At 35.0% G+C, this 17,361-nt stretch overlaps 1 protein-coding gene and 1 pseudogene across 4 annotated transcripts; both read left to right on the top strand.

The window, feature by feature from the left end:
- Positions 1–1,562: 1,562 nt before the first annotated feature.
- LOC110735168 (SART-1 family protein DOT2-like) lies at positions 1,563–13,554 on the top strand. 4 transcript variants are annotated; one of them, XM_021915337.1, is made up of 14 exons: positions 1,584–1,702; positions 2,556–2,794; positions 5,239–6,209; positions 6,390–6,531; positions 6,640–6,694; positions 6,923–7,036; positions 7,142–7,238; positions 7,813–7,879; positions 7,980–8,039; positions 8,152–8,767; positions 9,666–10,075; positions 10,562–10,782; positions 11,091–11,175; positions 13,213–13,554. In XM_021915337.1, exons 3-14 carry the CDS (start codon positions 5,296–5,298, stop codon positions 13,285–13,287), a joined length of 2,856 nt encoding a protein of 951 aa, XP_021771029.1. In that variant the 5' UTR covers positions 1,584–1,702; positions 2,556–2,794; positions 5,239–5,295; the 3' UTR covers positions 13,288–13,554. The 4 variants fall into 4 exon arrangements, with proteins under 4 accessions (XP_021771028.1, XP_021771029.1, XP_021771030.1 ...); XM_021915338.1 differs by having other exon boundaries at positions 2,669–2,794; XM_021915336.1 differs by lacking the exon at positions 2,556–2,794 and having other exon boundaries at positions 1,563–1,702.
- Positions 13,555–14,686: 1,132 nt separating this feature from the next.
- Positions 14,687–17,351, top strand: LOC110735171 (annotated as a pseudogene).
- The last annotated feature ends 10 nt before the right edge of the window (positions 17,352–17,361 follow it).

A 17,361-nucleotide genomic window follows, 5' to 3' on the forward strand; every position in this document is an offset into this window, starting at 1 on the left:
GAGGCGGGCGGTCGAATTTCGGTCGGGTTGGGGGTTGGGGCTAAGGGGAGGAAGGATGGTGGCTGGCTGGGAAGGGTTTTTAATTTTTTTTTCTTTTTTTACAAAAAAGAATTTGGACCAATTATGTTGCGACACATCACACATGACTTTTACAAAATAAAAATCACCTTTTCTTTAAGTCACTGGTACATCGACCTAGTGGAAGAAAATCAACCCAAAAGTTCATAATACTCCCTAATAAGTGTAAGTTGGGATTATTTAGAGTAAATCGCTGAAAGTTCGGATTAATAAATTAAAGTGAATTTTTCTAAAAAATAAAACTTAGATTTTGGAAGCACCCAATATAATAGATCGAAAAGCAAAGACAAGTCGAATTCAGGGTTAATTGGAGGATGAAATGGAGTCGTTTGACTCTTGGAATTGCTCTTTTTAATCTCTTTAGTTTTAATAAAAATGTGTTCTTTTAATGGAAGTGGTGTTACTTATGTTTGTTGGGAGATGTAGCAAAATTTCAATTTCAGATTTACATAAACCCGTAGTAGGTATTGTTAAACCCATTTGTATGTGATATCGGTAAAAGTCATTAAAACATCATGACCTTGTATGAAAATATATACTCCCTCTGTCCCACAATATAGTTTCTGTTTTCCTATTTTAGAGACCCAAAATGTTGTTTCCGTTTCTATTTTTGAATAGTATGTAAAGACCATTATACCCTTATTTTTTACTTTATTCATTGAACTTCCTAATTTACTCTTAACTTATCCACTTACATTGTACTTTTTTCACTTTCTCTCTCTAACTTTTATTTATAATTGTACTTTTCACTTTTTCCCCTTAAATTATCCACCTACCTTATACTTTTGTCTAACTTTTGTCTAGATTTTTCCCACTTCTCCTCCCATTTCTTAAATACCGTGAAAAAAAAAAACAATAGGAACTATATTATGGGATGGAGGGAGTATAAGATATGTTTTGTCAGATCACAAAGAAATGTGATTGACATGTATGAAGCATAGATCTCAAAAGGATGTTATCCATTTGAATTATTGGGGTCCCTTAGGGTAAGACATACTGATTTTGGGTTGTCTCCGTCATTTCAGTAACATTCATAGACTTTTAATTGTATGTTAGAAAATACCTTGCACAACACGAAACATCATCACCAATTTCACTCGTTCTATCAATAGTCCCATCGCATGTTTAAATGTATATTGGTAAGCCTTATATGCGTTGTCCTCACTCGTTGTAATAGCTAAAAGGTAAATATCGTTAATGACCTTAATTGATATTGTGTAAGGGCTTCTTATGCCAATAGTAACTTATGTTACTTATTGTCCTTTTGTTTGTGGTAAGCCAATTTAATTAATGTAATTTTAGCTGTTTTTTAAAAAAAAAATCTTAAAAACTTACAAAGAATTGATAGAAGCTTTGGTGTATGGAAATATTTAAAACATGTTTACATAAAACCTTTATAAAACCCACCTGTCTCATAATTAGACGATCATATAAAGACCCGTCTCATTTATTTATCAAACGGATCTAACCCATATTATAACTATGGCGGGTCATGGCTTTTAAAGGCCTCCATTCCTATTTCCTACCTCTGTGAGTTATTACATTGAAGTGCACTCAACGTTCTCCATTGAAGCGTTCTCCGTTGAATCTAATTCTTGTATCCCCCATTGAAGCAGCTTCTAAGGTAAGTTGTTTGTTGTTGTTATCATCATATCAATTTCACCATCTAGGGTTTATATTTGATCTAATCTAATTTAATTATCAGTGCTTTAAGTTTAGGGTTCGTAAATTCTTAGATTATGAACATCATATCCGAAAGAAAAGAAAATTATGAGCGTAATTTGATTATTGAATCAAATATCCCTAAAATTATGTATTTTTCGAGATAATTCAATATGAAATCAAATCTCTTTTCCCTGGGCCTAGGGCGACCGCCCCTCCTGCCCTGCCTCAGGGACGGGCCTGTTTGTTGCATGCTATGAGGAGTTAGGATTACTCAAAACATCTGTGCACTCCCTCTTCTTTCTTCTGATAAATCAAAACATAATATTATAAGAGAGTCAGTTATAGGTATTTGGTCATAAATAGAATGAGGAAATGTCAAATTTTGGCTTAAGGAAACTAAAATTCAGATTATGGGTTAGCCAAAGCTTAGTATCAAAGTTTTGTGTTGATATTTTGTTTTATGGACAATTTGGCAGTTCTTTTGATAGTCATTTGATTAGATGTATCTCAATTTTCCGACTTGTCTGTCTGCTTGTTCATGGATTTATCCATTATTCATAGTATCCTCTCTCTAGTCTAATGGGTTAGATGTAGGTTGTAGTGCTATACTCACAAACTCACAGTGCTATATATATATATAGATGTTAATGGATGCAAAACCTTTTATTTGATATAGCATGGGTGATACACACTACCTCACTCCTAGATAAAAGAAAACCTTTAAATGTTGTTATATAAAAAAAGCAATACCCTTTTCAATTTCCTTCTCACGCTCCATTCTCATCCCTTTCACTCTTAATTTTCTCAATCAGCCTGTAGTTTCTCTTCATGATTTTTTTTGGTGGGTGTCTAAGAGGAGCTATTTGGGGATGACGTCACTCAGGCCTTAGCAATAACTTCACCTTCTCTACTGTTTATTCTCAAGACTCTTCTAGTGTGGTATTGCTTGCGGACATGGTGTTGTGGACCTGCTGTGCGTAGATGCCGGTGTTGGTCTTGTGGTGAGGAGTGGGCTGTGGCAATGGAAAGGGAAATTTAGGAGAAGCCTTTGGTATTTTCTTCCTACTCTTAGGCTCAGCTATTCTCTTCCTTTTCCTCTTACATATTGCAAATATTTTAATATTACTTTATGATTGAAAAACGTGGATGCAGATGTACTAGAAATGAGCATTGTGAGGTTAGTAAATGAATAGTAACTTGCATTGTTTAATGCTCATCCTATGTTTCATTATATATGTTTTGCTAATTTGGGCTTTATGTCATTTGAGAAGAAGCTTGTGTTTATTTAGTGGGTATTCACAACTAGAATTAAAATGATTGGGTTATGACAATAATGCAGTATACGAAATAGATGTTCTTGATATTATACTTTTATAGCTCTTTATCATAATGCTGACCAATTTTACAAGGGGCAATCCAAAGACTAATCTATGTTTTTTGTACCTAAATTTGGTTATTCTTTGTTATTTGATTGTTTGTGTTATATGGTCACTTTTTTTTTCTTTTAATCGCAGAACTAGGAATGGCAACGGGTCGGATTCGGGTTGGATGCGGCTAAATCCAAATCCGATCCGTTTACTAAATGGACTTCGGACTCAGATTTGAATCCGAATCTGTATCCACAAAGTCCGACTCGTAATTTTAGGATCGGAATCCGACCCGTTTATTCGGATTTCCGAATGATCCGAATACTCTCTCTCTTTTTTTTTTTTTTTTTTTTTTTTTTTTTTTTTTGTAATGTGTGAACCTATAATTGCTTGTATTGTTCCTAATGTACTTTATTTCTTATATCATATTGTCTCGGGTCGGACTTGGTCGGACTTTGCGCAGGGTCCAAGTCCTATCCGCCTCCTATTCGGATTCTGATCTATTTTATCGGATTCGGACTATTTTTAAACGGATTCGGATTGGACTTTTTTCTTCGGATCGGGTTGGATTTGAATCAAACTCGGATTGAATTGCCATCCCTATGCAGAACACTTCTATTTGTGTGATGGTGAACATTTTTTTTTTGGAATTTAGTTGTGTAATTGTTTTATGATTAGTGGTGGTTATAAGAACGAATGGTGATAGCTCTTTGGTAAATTAAACCTTAATTAGTACTTCCTCCATTCTTATTCAATTGCATCATTATAAGTTTCACATTCACCAATGCACAAATATACTGTTAATGTCTTTAATTATATTGATTAAATATTATAAAAAGTGAATTTTAAAGCATTTAATGAGAGATTTGACAAGGTTCCACTTGACCGTAATCATCCTTAAGTATAGATAACAAAAGCTGATCAAAGTGGAGCTTGTGAATAGTGTAAAAATCCAAATGATGCAATAATAAAAAAACAAAGAAAGTTATAATTAGGGTATGAGTGTTAAGCTAAACTTTACTCCTCCCCACTGATGACGTCTCATTTCTACAAGGCATTATTTTGTCGAATATAAGTGAATAAAATGTAAGGTGGTGGGTATTTTTTGTTTAGGTTCGTGCTATTGTTTATAAAATTTTTCATCACCCAGCTCGAACTGAAGGCGATGTTACCAAATTATGGTTGACGCCGTAAAGAATATAAATCCTGATATAAGAGGGGAAGAATCGACAAAGAATGACGAACATAAAACCGTGAGGCAGAGCGCATCAACTGCGTTACAGCACAAAAGGAATGGTGCGATGCGAGTAAAGTGCTTACGCCCCTTTAGAGAGAGGGGCCAGCAAAAGAACTCGTTCTTCCATTTTGAGATCTTTAAATTCTCAATTGTGGTGAGAGAATGTGGGGACTATTATGCTTGAATAGAGTAGAGAGATGTTAAATAAAAAAAATGGAGGAAATGGAAAACATCATCATATTTATTGAACCCATGTGTTACCTTTGTAGTTTGCAATGCACGGTTTGTAATTTGTGTGTGTGTAATTTCACCATTTTCCTTTTTTGGGAAGTTGCATATTAATTGCACCATTTTCTTATTTGGTATGCTTGTGTTCACATGAAATATTTTTGCTTTTTTTTTTATTTGGCCCTGGTAAGAAAGAATAATTATGCATTAGGGATATCCAAACTCTCCTTGCATAACACTATCCAATAGTCATTATTTATTTATAAGTTTTTTTATTCAACAATCAACATAAATCATAAATGAAAATTGTTCAATCTTCATGTTTTATACTGCTTATTTCAACCACAACTTATTGCTCACAAATTAAAATAAATTATTTCAGTTGGCACTCCTTATTATGCTCTCATTAGACGTACTTAAAATGAATGTAGCTTTTATTAGCATGTGTGCATAAAATGGAAGTTGGATCAAAACATATGCAACGTATCTTGTTTGAAAGTGTATTTCATGATTTTTAAATTTTAATGTATGTAGATTATAGTTTTTCATATTGTGTGTAAAAAGTTATTCAATTTACACATATTGATATAAAAATTCAAACTCAAATTTTCTCTGATTAGAATCAGCTATGCTGATGGTAAACTTTTTTTCTTCTTAATTTAGGTTGCAAATTGGTAATTTTCTTTGTGACGTGAGCTCAATATTTTGATTATTGTCTTCATGGATGCTGACCGATTTGGATCAAGGCATGATAGAAGTGAAGAAAGGTATCGAGCTGGCTCTCCCGTAAGAGAGTCTACTAAAGGTACTTTTGATGATTCAGAAGAAAATGATAAAGATAGATCTAGAGAATCGACCAAACACAGAAGCAAGGATAAGAAGAAAACCCGGAGAGAGGATAAGGATTACAGAAGCAAAGACAGAGATCGTTCAAAGCTAAAGGATGAGTTGAAAGAAAAAGAAACTGAAAAGGATTTGGAAAAAGAAAGAATTTCTGTCAAGGAAAAGAGGAAAGAAGAGAAGGAAGAGGATAGGACTAAAGATAAAGGCAGGGAGAAGGATAATGACAGGGATAAGCATAGAGTGAAAGATCTTGATAGAGATAGAGATGAAAAGGATCGAGGGAGAAAAAAAGATCGTGAAAGAGACCGAGATAATGAACCAGAGAGAGGGCGGGAGAAGGATAGAGGAAAAGAAAAGAGCAAGGAAAAAGAGGAGAAGGATAAGGAGAAAGCAAAAGATAGGGATAGGGATAAGGAGAGAGAGAGGACTAGAGACCGAGAGAGAGAAAGAGATCATGAAAAGAACAAAGGTAGAGATATGGTAGAAAGGGAGCAAGTAAAGGATATTAGTAGAGAAAGAGAGAGGGAGATAGATTATGAAAAGGAGCGATCCAGGGACAAAGAAAAAGGTGGCAGAAGAGGACGAGAGGATCAAGATCACAGTAAGGATGGTGGAAGAGACACTAAGACTAAAAAAGCTAGCGATTACAACAAGGAGAGGGCGTCCATTGAGCTGGAAACCACACCTTCTGACGAGGAAGGCGTAGGTCCCATCAAGCAAGGGGATTATGTCACACATTCATCAGTGGACCCAAGTCAGTCTCGAATGGAAGTTGCAGAGCGCATCTTAAGGTTAGTGTAGGCATTTATATGATTATATTTGTGTGATTCTATTGGCTCAGTTTAAGGAAACGATGAACTGTCAGTAGCTTTTGAACCTTGACAAGTTAATGAGATAGAATCTGGCTTCAAGATTAGGTGACCTCAGTTACATAGATTCCTTGTTTTTATTAACTTTGATTCATCTACTAGGATGAAAGAAGAAAGAATGAAAAAGACATCGGAAGGCACTTCTGAAATTTTATCATGGGTACATAAAAGTCGTAAACTTGAGGAGAAGAGTAATTTGGAAAAGGAGAAAGCTTTGCGGAGGTCTAAGATTTTTGAGGAGCAGGTTCCTTTCTAAGAGTTTTGCCCTTGCTTTGTTACTTGCTCTTTTTTCTTTGTCACTGTCTGATTGTCCTGATAGTTATGATTCTATGCTTTTGTTTGTATCTGTCAGGATAATCTGGATGAAGATGACTATGAAGTTGACAATAAAGCTACCGAGATTACAGGTATGTAACCTATAATGCATTAGGCTTACTTTTTTTTTTTTGTTTTTTTTTTTTTTTTTGTTTTTTTTTTTGTTTTTTTTTTAATTTTTTATTGGTCTGTAAATATGTTATACTTCTGATGCTATGAATATGTTTTCCTTCTGATGGGTTGATTTACTTTTTTTTTTCTTAAAAAAAAAAAGGCTTATGTGTCTATGCTAGTTTTGTTTTCTGAACATTCCTCTGCAGATTCTTTGGCAGGAGTCAAGGTTCTACATGGGGTTGACAAAGTTCTTGAAGGAGGCTCAGTTGTTTTGACTCTGAAAGACCAGGACATACTTGCCAATGGTGACTTGAATGAAGGTATGTTCGTTGTGACAAGTGTCAGAGTGACAGTTATTTTGTGTGCTGTAATTCAATACCGTGACAAGGCATTAGAATTTTATTTAATATCTTTGGTGGTACCAGATGTTGATATGCTTGAAAATGTGGAAATTGGTGAGCAGAAGCGGAGGGCTGAAGCTTACAAAGCAGCAAAGAAGACTTCCGGCATATATGTCGACAAGTGAGTATCCCCTCCCCCTCCCCCCCCCTCCCAACTTAATCACATTGAGATTTCGATACATGTAAGAATTTTTGTATAAATTGCCCCATATTACAGAGCTTATTATTCATATGAGCCACAAATGGCATGTCAGTATGTCACTTAAGACACATCGACTTCGTTGACTTAGTACAATGATGGTCTATTGCTATTATAAGTCTAGTTAAAGCACACCTTACAATCGATATTCTTATGAAATGAGAGCCAGAAGAATATCCGTGGGAGTGGGGCTTATGAAAGTGGTGTTGTCAAGAGAGAGAGAGTTTCTGATTTTGATTATTTCAGGTACTTTCTTCTTGTTTGCAGAATGCTGAAAAATGTCCCAATAACAAGAACTTTGGTCTAAAATAAAGAGATAGGGATGGCTTCTATCTATAAATGTTGATCATAGATGTCAGGTGGCTTCTAGCAAAAAATCACGTGCAGTGTTTTTTTTTAATTAATAGGACATGTTTTTAACTTTTTAAGTGTTTGTTGGTGAAATAATTTCTTTGTGTGTGTTTGATGTCTGACTTATTTTTATTTGATTGTCTAGGTTCAATGATGAGCCTGGGGAAGAGAAGAAGATGCTTTCACAGTATGATGATCCAGCTGTGGAGGAGGTAATTTCAATGATTGAAGAAGCCATGTATTCAATTTGGTCAAATGTGTTATAGTTTTTTTTTGCTTGTTAACTTTGCTTCTTTTGGGTTCTTTTTCCAGGGGGTTGTTTTAGATGCTGCAGGGCGGTTCACTGGTGAAGCAGAAAAGAAGTTGGAAGAGGTAAGAGCAAATATTTAGCTAAATTTGAATGCCTTTAAGAGAAAATATCCATGTCCGAGTCTGAACCTTTCTCGTGCATATTATTTACTTTACTTTTATCTTCACTTATCAGCTTCGTAGAAGGCTTCAGGGTCCTACAAACAATCAAGCTGAGGATCTGAATGCATCTGTAAAAATATCATCAGATTACTTTACCCCTGAGGAAATGCTTAAGTTCAAGAAACCCAAGAAAAAGAAATCTTTGCGTAAAAGGGAGAAACTTGACTTAGATGCTCTTGAAGCAGAGGCAAGGATTACTGGTTTAGGTGCTTCAGATCTTGGTTCCCGTAGTGATAACAAAAGACAGGCTGCTAAAGAGGAAGAAGAAAGAAATGAGGCTGAGAGGCGAAAGAGTGCTTACCAAACTGCATTTTCAAAAGCGGATGAAGCATCTAGGGCTCTCCGCATGGAGCAAGTTGTTACTCCTGCTGAGGAGGAAGATGATACCCTTGTTTTTGCAGATGATGCTGAGGATCTGCAGATGTCGTTGGAAAGAACTAGAAAACTAGCTTTAAAAAAACAAAATGAGAAAACCCTTTTTGGGCCAGAGGCAGTTGCACGGCTTGCATCTTTAGCTGTCAACAATAAGGCTACAGATGCCCAAAATTCAGCTCTCGAGGATGGTTCAGATAATAAGGTTATCTTTACTGAGATGGAGGAGTTTGTCTGGGGTCTTCAGCTAAATGAAGGTTTGTTCCTTTACCTCTTTTATCTCCATGTAAACACAACCTTTTTACGAAAATCATCTGGAAAAAAAAAAGAAAAGAAAAATAGGCAATCAGAGAAATTAATAAATCGAGCATATGCTACTTTTAATTCATAACTTAAACCGAAATACGACTCTATTTTTCTGTGGATTATATAGCTGTGATGTAGTTCCTGTAATGTGGTATGCAACGTGTGATGCCTTATCAATTTTTTTGCAGTTTGCTGGCCTAGAAACAATCAAACTACTTAAAAGATTGTTGATTTAGTTTTTATTTCGTTAGATGTGCGTGATAGATGTTCTTATGGTAGATCAACTGATCAAGTGTATATGTATGTGCCAGGCTGCTAGCTCTTTCTCTAGATTTGTATGCCTTAGATGAACTGAAACTTAATATTGTTTCGCCACTATGCAAATTCATAATCCAATTAGTATGTTACTTTTTTCAACCCTAGCGCCTGTGTTGGATCCTTGACATAATGAAAGCGGTATGGACATTAAACCTTCAGCTTGGACTATAATAAGTCTATAACTACATACTCAGAATTTTCATAAAATGATTGAGGATGACAACTAGATCTATATTTGTATCCTATGTTAATAACTGAACCGTAACGTAGCTTATCCTTATTTCCTGTTTACTTTTATGATTTTAAGAATATTAGTTTTTATGGTCACTGTCCAACAATTCTTCTTGCATGTTTGTCTAAAATGTGAATTTATATCGTTTAGGATATTTTGAACTATATTGTTTGATAGCTATTAGAATTTTTGGTTTTAAGATCTAAATTTGAAAGTTGTTGACTACTGTTAAGGTGGTAAAAAAGACACAAGACTTAGCTAATTATTTCTCATATTAACTTGCTTATCTGCATATGCAGAGGCTCAAAGGCCATACGATGAAGATGTATTTATGGAGGAAGATGAAGTGCCAAAAGCTGTTGAGGAGAAAAAAGATGAGACTAGTGGTTGGTCAGAGGTTGTGGATTCTGGAAAGGATGAACAGCTCAAGAGTGAAGATGAAGAGGATGTAGTTCCAGATGAGACGCTTCATGAAGCTCCTGTTGGTAAAGGGTTGTCTGGTGTGCTTAAGATGCTTAAAGAACGAGGCACACTCAAAGAAACTATCGAATGGGGTGGAAGAAACATGGACAAAAAAAAGAGTAAGTTGGTTGGCATCCATGAAGAAGAAGGACCTAAGCAGATACGTATGGACAAGAAAAAGGGTAAGCTGGTTGATGAAGTTCCTAAGGAGATAAATCTGGAGCGTTTGGATGAATTCGGCAGAGTTGTAAGTTGATTCTCTTGTACTCTTGCCTTTTGTTTAGTAATTTTGTACTATTGTTTCTTGCAATTTAAGGCCCCACAGTTTATTTATTCAAGTTTTGTTTTGAAAACAATATTTTTGCATGTCACTTGTGACGAGGATTAGGTATTAGGGTGGATTTGAATCCAAAAGTTGTGAATTTGCCTTTTTTTTCAGAAAGCACTTTTAGTTTCTGGACTAATTAATTAATTTTTAATTAATTAATTAATTATATTATTTATTATAAATTAGATGGTATTGATATGTGGAATTTTCTAGACAATTATTTATCTGTCCGAGTGAATTAAAGATGAATATGCATGGGAGTGTACTTGATATATTTGTGCATTAGTCTTTAAATTATTTTAGTTAATTAATGTATCTGCATCAAATTTACTTTAGGGCGCAGACTTGAGCTTTAAATATGTTAGCTTTGAAACATTCTTAGATCCTTTGTATTTTGTTTTGCAGCTGACTCCAAAACAAGCCTTTCGCTTGCTTTCTCATAAATTTCATGGAAAAGGGCCGGGGAAAATGAAACAGGAAAAACGGATGAAACAGTACCACGATGAACTGAAGCAGAAGCAGATGACTTCCACAGATGTGATTCCACAGTCTGTGGATAGAATGAGAGAGGCTCAAGCTCAATTGAAAACACCCTATCTTGTTCTCAGTGGGAATGTTAAACCTGGGTTAGTACTTTGCTTTTTTACTTGTATCAGTATTTCTCAACATGAGTTTAGCTTTGAGAAAGTGACCCTCAATGACCAAAAAAGAAAAGTGATGCACTTCTTGGAAACATTTGCAATAATTACAACTGTGAAGGAGATATTCCTACTTTGCTTTTTCTGTTTTGCTATGTTATCGCATCTTAGGCAGTTATAGTTTTTGCTTAATACCTATCATCTGTTTGATGCCTCTTTGTTGTCTCTGGAATATATTTTTAAATATATTAATTAAATTTTGATGTACTCTGTGTCCTGTTGCCACCTTTACTCAGGCAAACTAGTGATCCTAGGAGTGGTTTTGCAACTGTTGAGAAGGATGTCCCTGGAAGCTTGACACCTATGCTTGGCGATAAAAAGGTTAGCTCTCATTTTGCTTATTGCTTTATATATATATACAATACACATGATAAAAATTTAGAATACATGATTCAAAATTTTAGAACATATGAGCAAAATTAAGAACATATGTGTGAGTAATAATTTAAAACATCTAATTTGAGAATTAGAGCATGGGAGTAAAGCATATGTGTTTTTTACTTGTTTTATTTCTCCATGCGCGGAGTTTTAGGAGAAATTGGAGAAGTAAGAAAATATGGAGGTAGTGGGGTTGGTGGAAGAATAAAAAATTGTAAAAAGCAAAAGTAGTTGAGAGAATATGAAATTAATAAAATATGATTTATGTTGGATCCACTAGTTGAGAGAAATGAATTAACTATTGTAAAAGCTTTTCAAATAAGGAAATGGAGCTAGTAATTAAAAACGGCCGAAAATGAAAAGTGGAGCAAGTAATTAAAAACGGAGGGAGTATGAGTAAATTTTGGCATATCTAATTTAAGATTTAAACATGTAAGTAAGAATTTAGAATACCTGATTTAAAATTTAGAACGATAATATTTAGAATGTTTGAGTAAAAGCTTAGAACATTCGAGTAAAATTTTAGAATATTTGATTTAAATTCTAGAAAATATGATTAAAAATCTTAGAACACACGATCTAAGCTGATTTAAAATTTAGAACATACAACTAAAAATTTGGAACTTAGAGTGTGTTCTAACATAAGAAAGTGTTTTCACATAGAAAATATGATTCAAAATTTAGAACATATGATTCAAAATTTAGTACATATGAGTAAAATTAAGAAAATGTGCGTAAGTAGTAATTTAGAACATCTGATTTAAGTTCTAAACATGTAAGTAAAATTTAGAAAACTTGTCTGATTTAAGATTGAACATGTTATTAAAAATTTAGAACACCTAATTTAAAATTTAGAAATATGTGTAAATTTAGAATATAAGAGTAAAATTTAGAACATACGATTTAAAATCTAGAACATATGATTAAAGATCTTAGAATAAACAATTTAAAATTTCGGACAACTTATTTAAGATTTATAATATGTGTTTAATAATTTTGAACATTTGATTTAACCCATCTAAGATTTAGAACATGTAAATAAAAATTTTGAACACCTGGTGTAAAATTTAGAACATATGAGTAAAAATTTGTAACATGGAGAGTCTTCTCACATAAAGGAGGTGTTTCGTAAGAGACTTGTGGTGACTGGACTTATAAAATGGGTCATTGGTCAGGTTCTAGTCAGATGATTTTGTGTTTGGGTCCATTTGTTATGGGATGTCGCGACCTAAGTGTTGGGAAATCCAGACATGACAATCTTTAAACATATTCCCGATACTAGAATACTATTTTGAAAGACCAATACTATAATACTTGCTGTTCATCTTAAAAAAGTGCATCCATATCCACATTATAGATCCTGTTAACATCTCATGCCCATTTGTAAGCATAGCCCAATATTTTGTTATTTATTTATTTCTCTTGAAGTGGCCTAAGATAATTACGGCGTTGTAATAAAAACTAACGGTATTTTTTAGTTTATAGGTAGTGGTAATGGAAGAATGTAAATGTAATTTGGCAAGCATTATAACACATCTTAATATCCATAGTAATGCAATCTTGTTCCCAAACTTTTATTTTTCCTTCATAAAAGTCCATTTTCACCCAATGACACTTAATGGTAATGGATGGTCATGAAAATTTGTGAAGAAAAGTAATTTGAGGGTAAACTATCATTAGTTTATCATGTAAACAGACTTCAGTTTCTGATATAGATTTATGTGCAAATTCATATCCATTAGACCATTACCACTTTCCAAATGGGGCATAAGTTGTCAGGCACATATTTTATACTCATATAGGAGTGTTTAGTACATAAATTTGTAGTACCCGACACAGGTGCCTAAAATATATTGAACTGTGTAGGTAACATTGATTGTGAATTTGTGAGCTTTGTAGGTCACTTTATAAAGCGCTCTGATGTATTTGTGTTTTTCCCTTTTGTACATGCCAATTTTTAAGTTTAATTGTGTCTTTCAGGTAGAGCACTTTTTGGGAATCAAGCGGAAAGCTGAACCTGGATCTAATGGCACGCCAAAGAAGCCTAGAACTTGATTCTTTGGTCCAATGATTGAAAAATTGTAATTTTTACTTTGGAGGTTTTCAAATTGGAAAGGCTCCACTTTAAATCCATCATCATAGGGCTAGTGAAGATTTTTGCTCATGTTCTGACTTGTGTACTGTATATAAAAACGATAGCACGTTCTAGTTTTGGGTGATAATCTTACGATCTAGTTTTGGGTGATAAGGTTTTTGAATTTTGATGTTTAATAGCAGGTTAATTGGTTCTGAAGATGACTTATGCCTTTGATTTTTGTCTGATTTTTTTATGTCTTGTGCAAATCATTTGTAATCAGTCAACCAAATGATATTTGAGCAAATCTTTGGTATTGCTCATTTATTTTTTTGCTGTCTTCAGATTATGTTCTCAAGGCACGTTAAGATTGGAACTTCTTTGGTTGTATCAACTCTTGAGTTTGTTATGGCGCTTTAGCTGTGTTTACTGTGTAGAATTGCGGTCGAAAGTAGACTTGTCTTTTCTTTCTATCCTTTACATCTTGAGGTCAATGGTCGAAATTTCTGTCCAAGTAGTGGCTCAAGACTTGTGAAAGTGCAGAAATAACACTGTTACTTACCCTAATTTTTAGGTGACTGATCACATCGTGTGACCCGCCACCATGGGGTATTCAGTTACGGTCGGTTGGTGCTATATGGGTTACTTATTAATAATGTAAGGGTTACTCTGTTAGTGTTGCAAGAGTTATTTTGTTATTTAAGGGTAACTCTATAAGTATAATAAGGAGTTAATATGTAAGTATAATAGGGGTTACTTTGTCGGTGTTATAGTGATTACTCTATTTTTTCACAAACGCAACATGGTGGAGAAAAGGGAAAATACTATTAAAAAAAAAAAGCAGTACTCCGTAATAGGCAACAACAAAAAAATTTGGGGGAACAGTTCCAAAAGGCGGGAAAAGGTTGGGAAAGATAGAGAGATGGGTTTTTGACACTTTGGTGGATCCCAAATGACCCGTTCGGCTTGTTTTTCAAGATTTGAGAGTTGTTTTGACCCAAGAAATTTGAAAAATTGATATACTTGATATATGTTTAGTAAGTTGATTATCTTCATGCGACCTTAATTATGTTGAATCGATTGCTAAATGCTTTAACCCAATTTTAATGTCTGAAAAAAAAAAACCAAAAAGTTGCAATCGAACATGAGAATCAAGGCCTCGAGGGAGATGAACACCACAATGACGTCATACATGAAGGATTGGGGAATTTTTGGTGGAAAAATTTAAGGGTTTAAGAAATAGTAAGTGGTAAAAAAAATTTTTAAAAAAAATAAAATTTGTTGGTGGTTATTATTAAAATGAGAAGAATAGTTGGGTCTTTTTAATATTTGGGTAGTTGGTTGTGATTGTTTCATGAACAACAAGCATAAATGCTTAAAAAAAACAAAATGGAACAATCATTTTGGATTATCCAAGTAGAAAAATTTGAAAAAATAACGGGGCATAAAGAATACGGAGTACCTCGTATGAAAAGTATATCATTGCACCCGAAAATTAAAAAAAAGGGTAGAATTAGTATGTCTTAAAACAATAGAGTGAATTAAAAAAAAAAAAAAAAAAAAAAAAGTAAAAATGAGTGGGCATGAAATTGTTGGGACAACAAAACCCAATCTAGGCCTATAGGGAGAGTAAAAAGATTAAAGACCTCCTTTGAAACCGCCTTCACTTCAGTCAACCGGCAACTCACTCCTTTCTGCCCGTAACTTTGGAAAACACCCGCAATCTCTCTCTCTCTCTTACTCACTCTTTCTCTCAAATCCCCATCAATTTTATTCATCAATCTGCAAATTCCAGATTTTGTTTTCTATCTTTGATTCGGATGATCAGCTAGCAGCTACAAAATTCAAGGAGAAGCTTTTTTATTTCTTCTCAGAAAAATCCTATGTTCAATAATACTTCTATGGAAGGCAAGTTTTATGTCCCTTTTCTTGTTTTTTGCATTTCTTTTTTCATAATCTTTGAAAATTTTGATGGGTTTTATGTCCCTTTTACCTAATAATCAGCTCCTTCCTAATTGCAATGATAATAATATTGATAAAGATACCACTAACAATGACGATAATAATGGTGACCCTTTTCTGCACAATCAACACCAATCTCAAATTGATAAGCTTGAACAACTAGTGAAGAATTTGAGTGAGCTAGTTACAAGATTAGAGTCCAAATTTGATGATTCAAAAAACTATGTTAATAACAAAGAGAAGGGTGATAGATCAGCTCATATTGTGGGCAGAGATGTTGGAATTCATGATGAAGGCTCTAAAGGTGAGGCTGCTGCTGCTGCGCCAGGGAATCGATTGAAAGCGGGTTCCATCACAAAGTACAGCCCTTTTTGGTCTGAGAAATTTCAGTTTATGTCGGCTGTGAGTTTGGATTCAGTTGCTACTAGTGTTAATGTTTTACCCTTTCGAGATTACGAGGTGCTAGTAAGTACATCGCGGTTGGCGATGATAGCGGCCGAGTTTATGTCTTTTTGAGGAATGGGGATGTTTTGGTTGAGTTCAGTACCTTGACTGATTCACCTGTTACTGCTATGCTTTCTTATATGTCGGCTTATATGAACGAGAGCGTGTTGGTTACAGGTCATAGTAATGGGGTTATTTTGGCTCATAGGCTTTGGGAGACGTCGCTTGCTGAGGATTTGAGTTCCCTTCACATGGAGAATCATGTGGCATTGGATACGGGGGAAGTTGGGTCGATTGGCGCCCCAGTCTCAATCTTGGAAGTCCATCATGTTGCTAGATCTAGATACATTTTGTCAGTGGAAGGGAAGGGGAAAATCAAGGTTTTTAGAGAGAATGGTACTTTGTATGGGTTGGCTGTGCCAACGAGCCGCCCCCTGGCTTTCCTGAAACAAAGGCTTTTGTTCTTGATGGAGAAGGGTGCCGGATCTTTGGACTTGAGGACTATGAAGATTAGGGAGACTGAATGTGAAGGTCTGAATGATTCTACAGTGTCTAACTATGTGTTTGATGCTACTGAGCGGTCAAAGGCATATGGGTTTACATCATCTGGCGAATTGATTCATCTATTATTATTAGGTGATGTGACGAACTTCAAATGCAGGGTTAGATGCAGGAAAAAGTTTGACATGGATGATCCTCTTGCATTTCAGGCAATCAAGGGATACTTATTAATCATAGGCCAAGAAAAGATCTATGTGTATAATGTTTCAACTCAACACTATAGGTCTGGTGCTCCTCGTCTAACATTTTCTGCTGGTATAGAGGAGATCAAATCATCATTTTTACCTGGTCAAGCTGTGGATGAGAGCGGGAAGGAAAAAGCGATACCACTAATAGCTAGTGAACGTGAAAAGCTTGTTATTCTTGGTCTTGGAGGAGGGTATGTGGGAATGTACCGTTCAAAACTTCCAATTACCAGAGGAGAGTCCAGCACAGTACTCTGGACAAGTCCTGTATTGTTCTTCATACTCTTCCTCTTTGGAGCGTGGCAGTTCTTTGCCAAGAAGAAGGAAGCACTTACATCATGGGGCCCAGACGATCCTTTTAATTCCACCTTGGTCACGAGTGGAGGAGCCTCATTAGGGTCTGGGCCAGGAGAAAGATCTTTTACTGATTTGTCATCAAGAAATGCTGACATCATGGATATGAGGAGTAATGGTTTGCGAGGTCCTTCAAGAAGGTATACTTCTCCATCCCGATATCCTGGTGGAGGAGGCAGCTCTTTTAGGCCAAGTGCTGTGGACACTAGCTCCAGACCGTTATCTGTTGATCCCAATTATAGAGCAACCTCGGAGCTGAAATTCAGAGGTTCTAATCTCGACTCTTCTGCTTTCCCCAAACGTAGAGAGAACATGTATGATGATGGAAATTGACTTGTAAGATAGATCTTTCAGGAAGTGTTGTAGCCTGTTAGGTGACAGGTGTTTTCACTGAATTTTGTTTTTGTTTCCATGTTCTATCAATATGTGTTCATATGCAGTATTTTTGTTTGAGCCTCTACCCTAGCTGTAATTTTGAAATCTTCACTTGTGAAAATAGATACAATAATGCTAGAACTTACTATAGTTCTATCCATATATTTCCACAGG

This window comes from Chenopodium quinoa, unplaced genomic scaffold (assembly GCF_001683475.1).
Source record: "Chenopodium quinoa cultivar QQ74 unplaced genomic scaffold, ASM168347v1, whole genome shotgun sequence".
Lineage (NCBI taxonomy): Eukaryota > Viridiplantae > Streptophyta > Magnoliopsida > Caryophyllales > Amaranthaceae > Chenopodium > Chenopodium quinoa.

Excerpts from the sequence above, each read along its gene's own strand:
- LOC110735168 (XM_021915336.1), top strand. The coding sequence starts at position 5,296 with ATGGATGCTGACCGATTTGGATCAAGGCATGATAGAAGTGAAGAAAGG. Across the intron at positions 6,695-6,922 it reads TAAAGCTACCGAGATTACAG|ATTCTTTGGCAGGAGTCAAG; the intron begins GTATGTAACCTA and ends ATTCCTCTGCAG. Across the intron at positions 11,176-13,212 it reads CTATGCTTGGCGATAAAAAG|GTAGAGCACTTTTTGGGAAT; the intron begins GTTAGCTCTCAT and ends TGTGTCTTTCAG.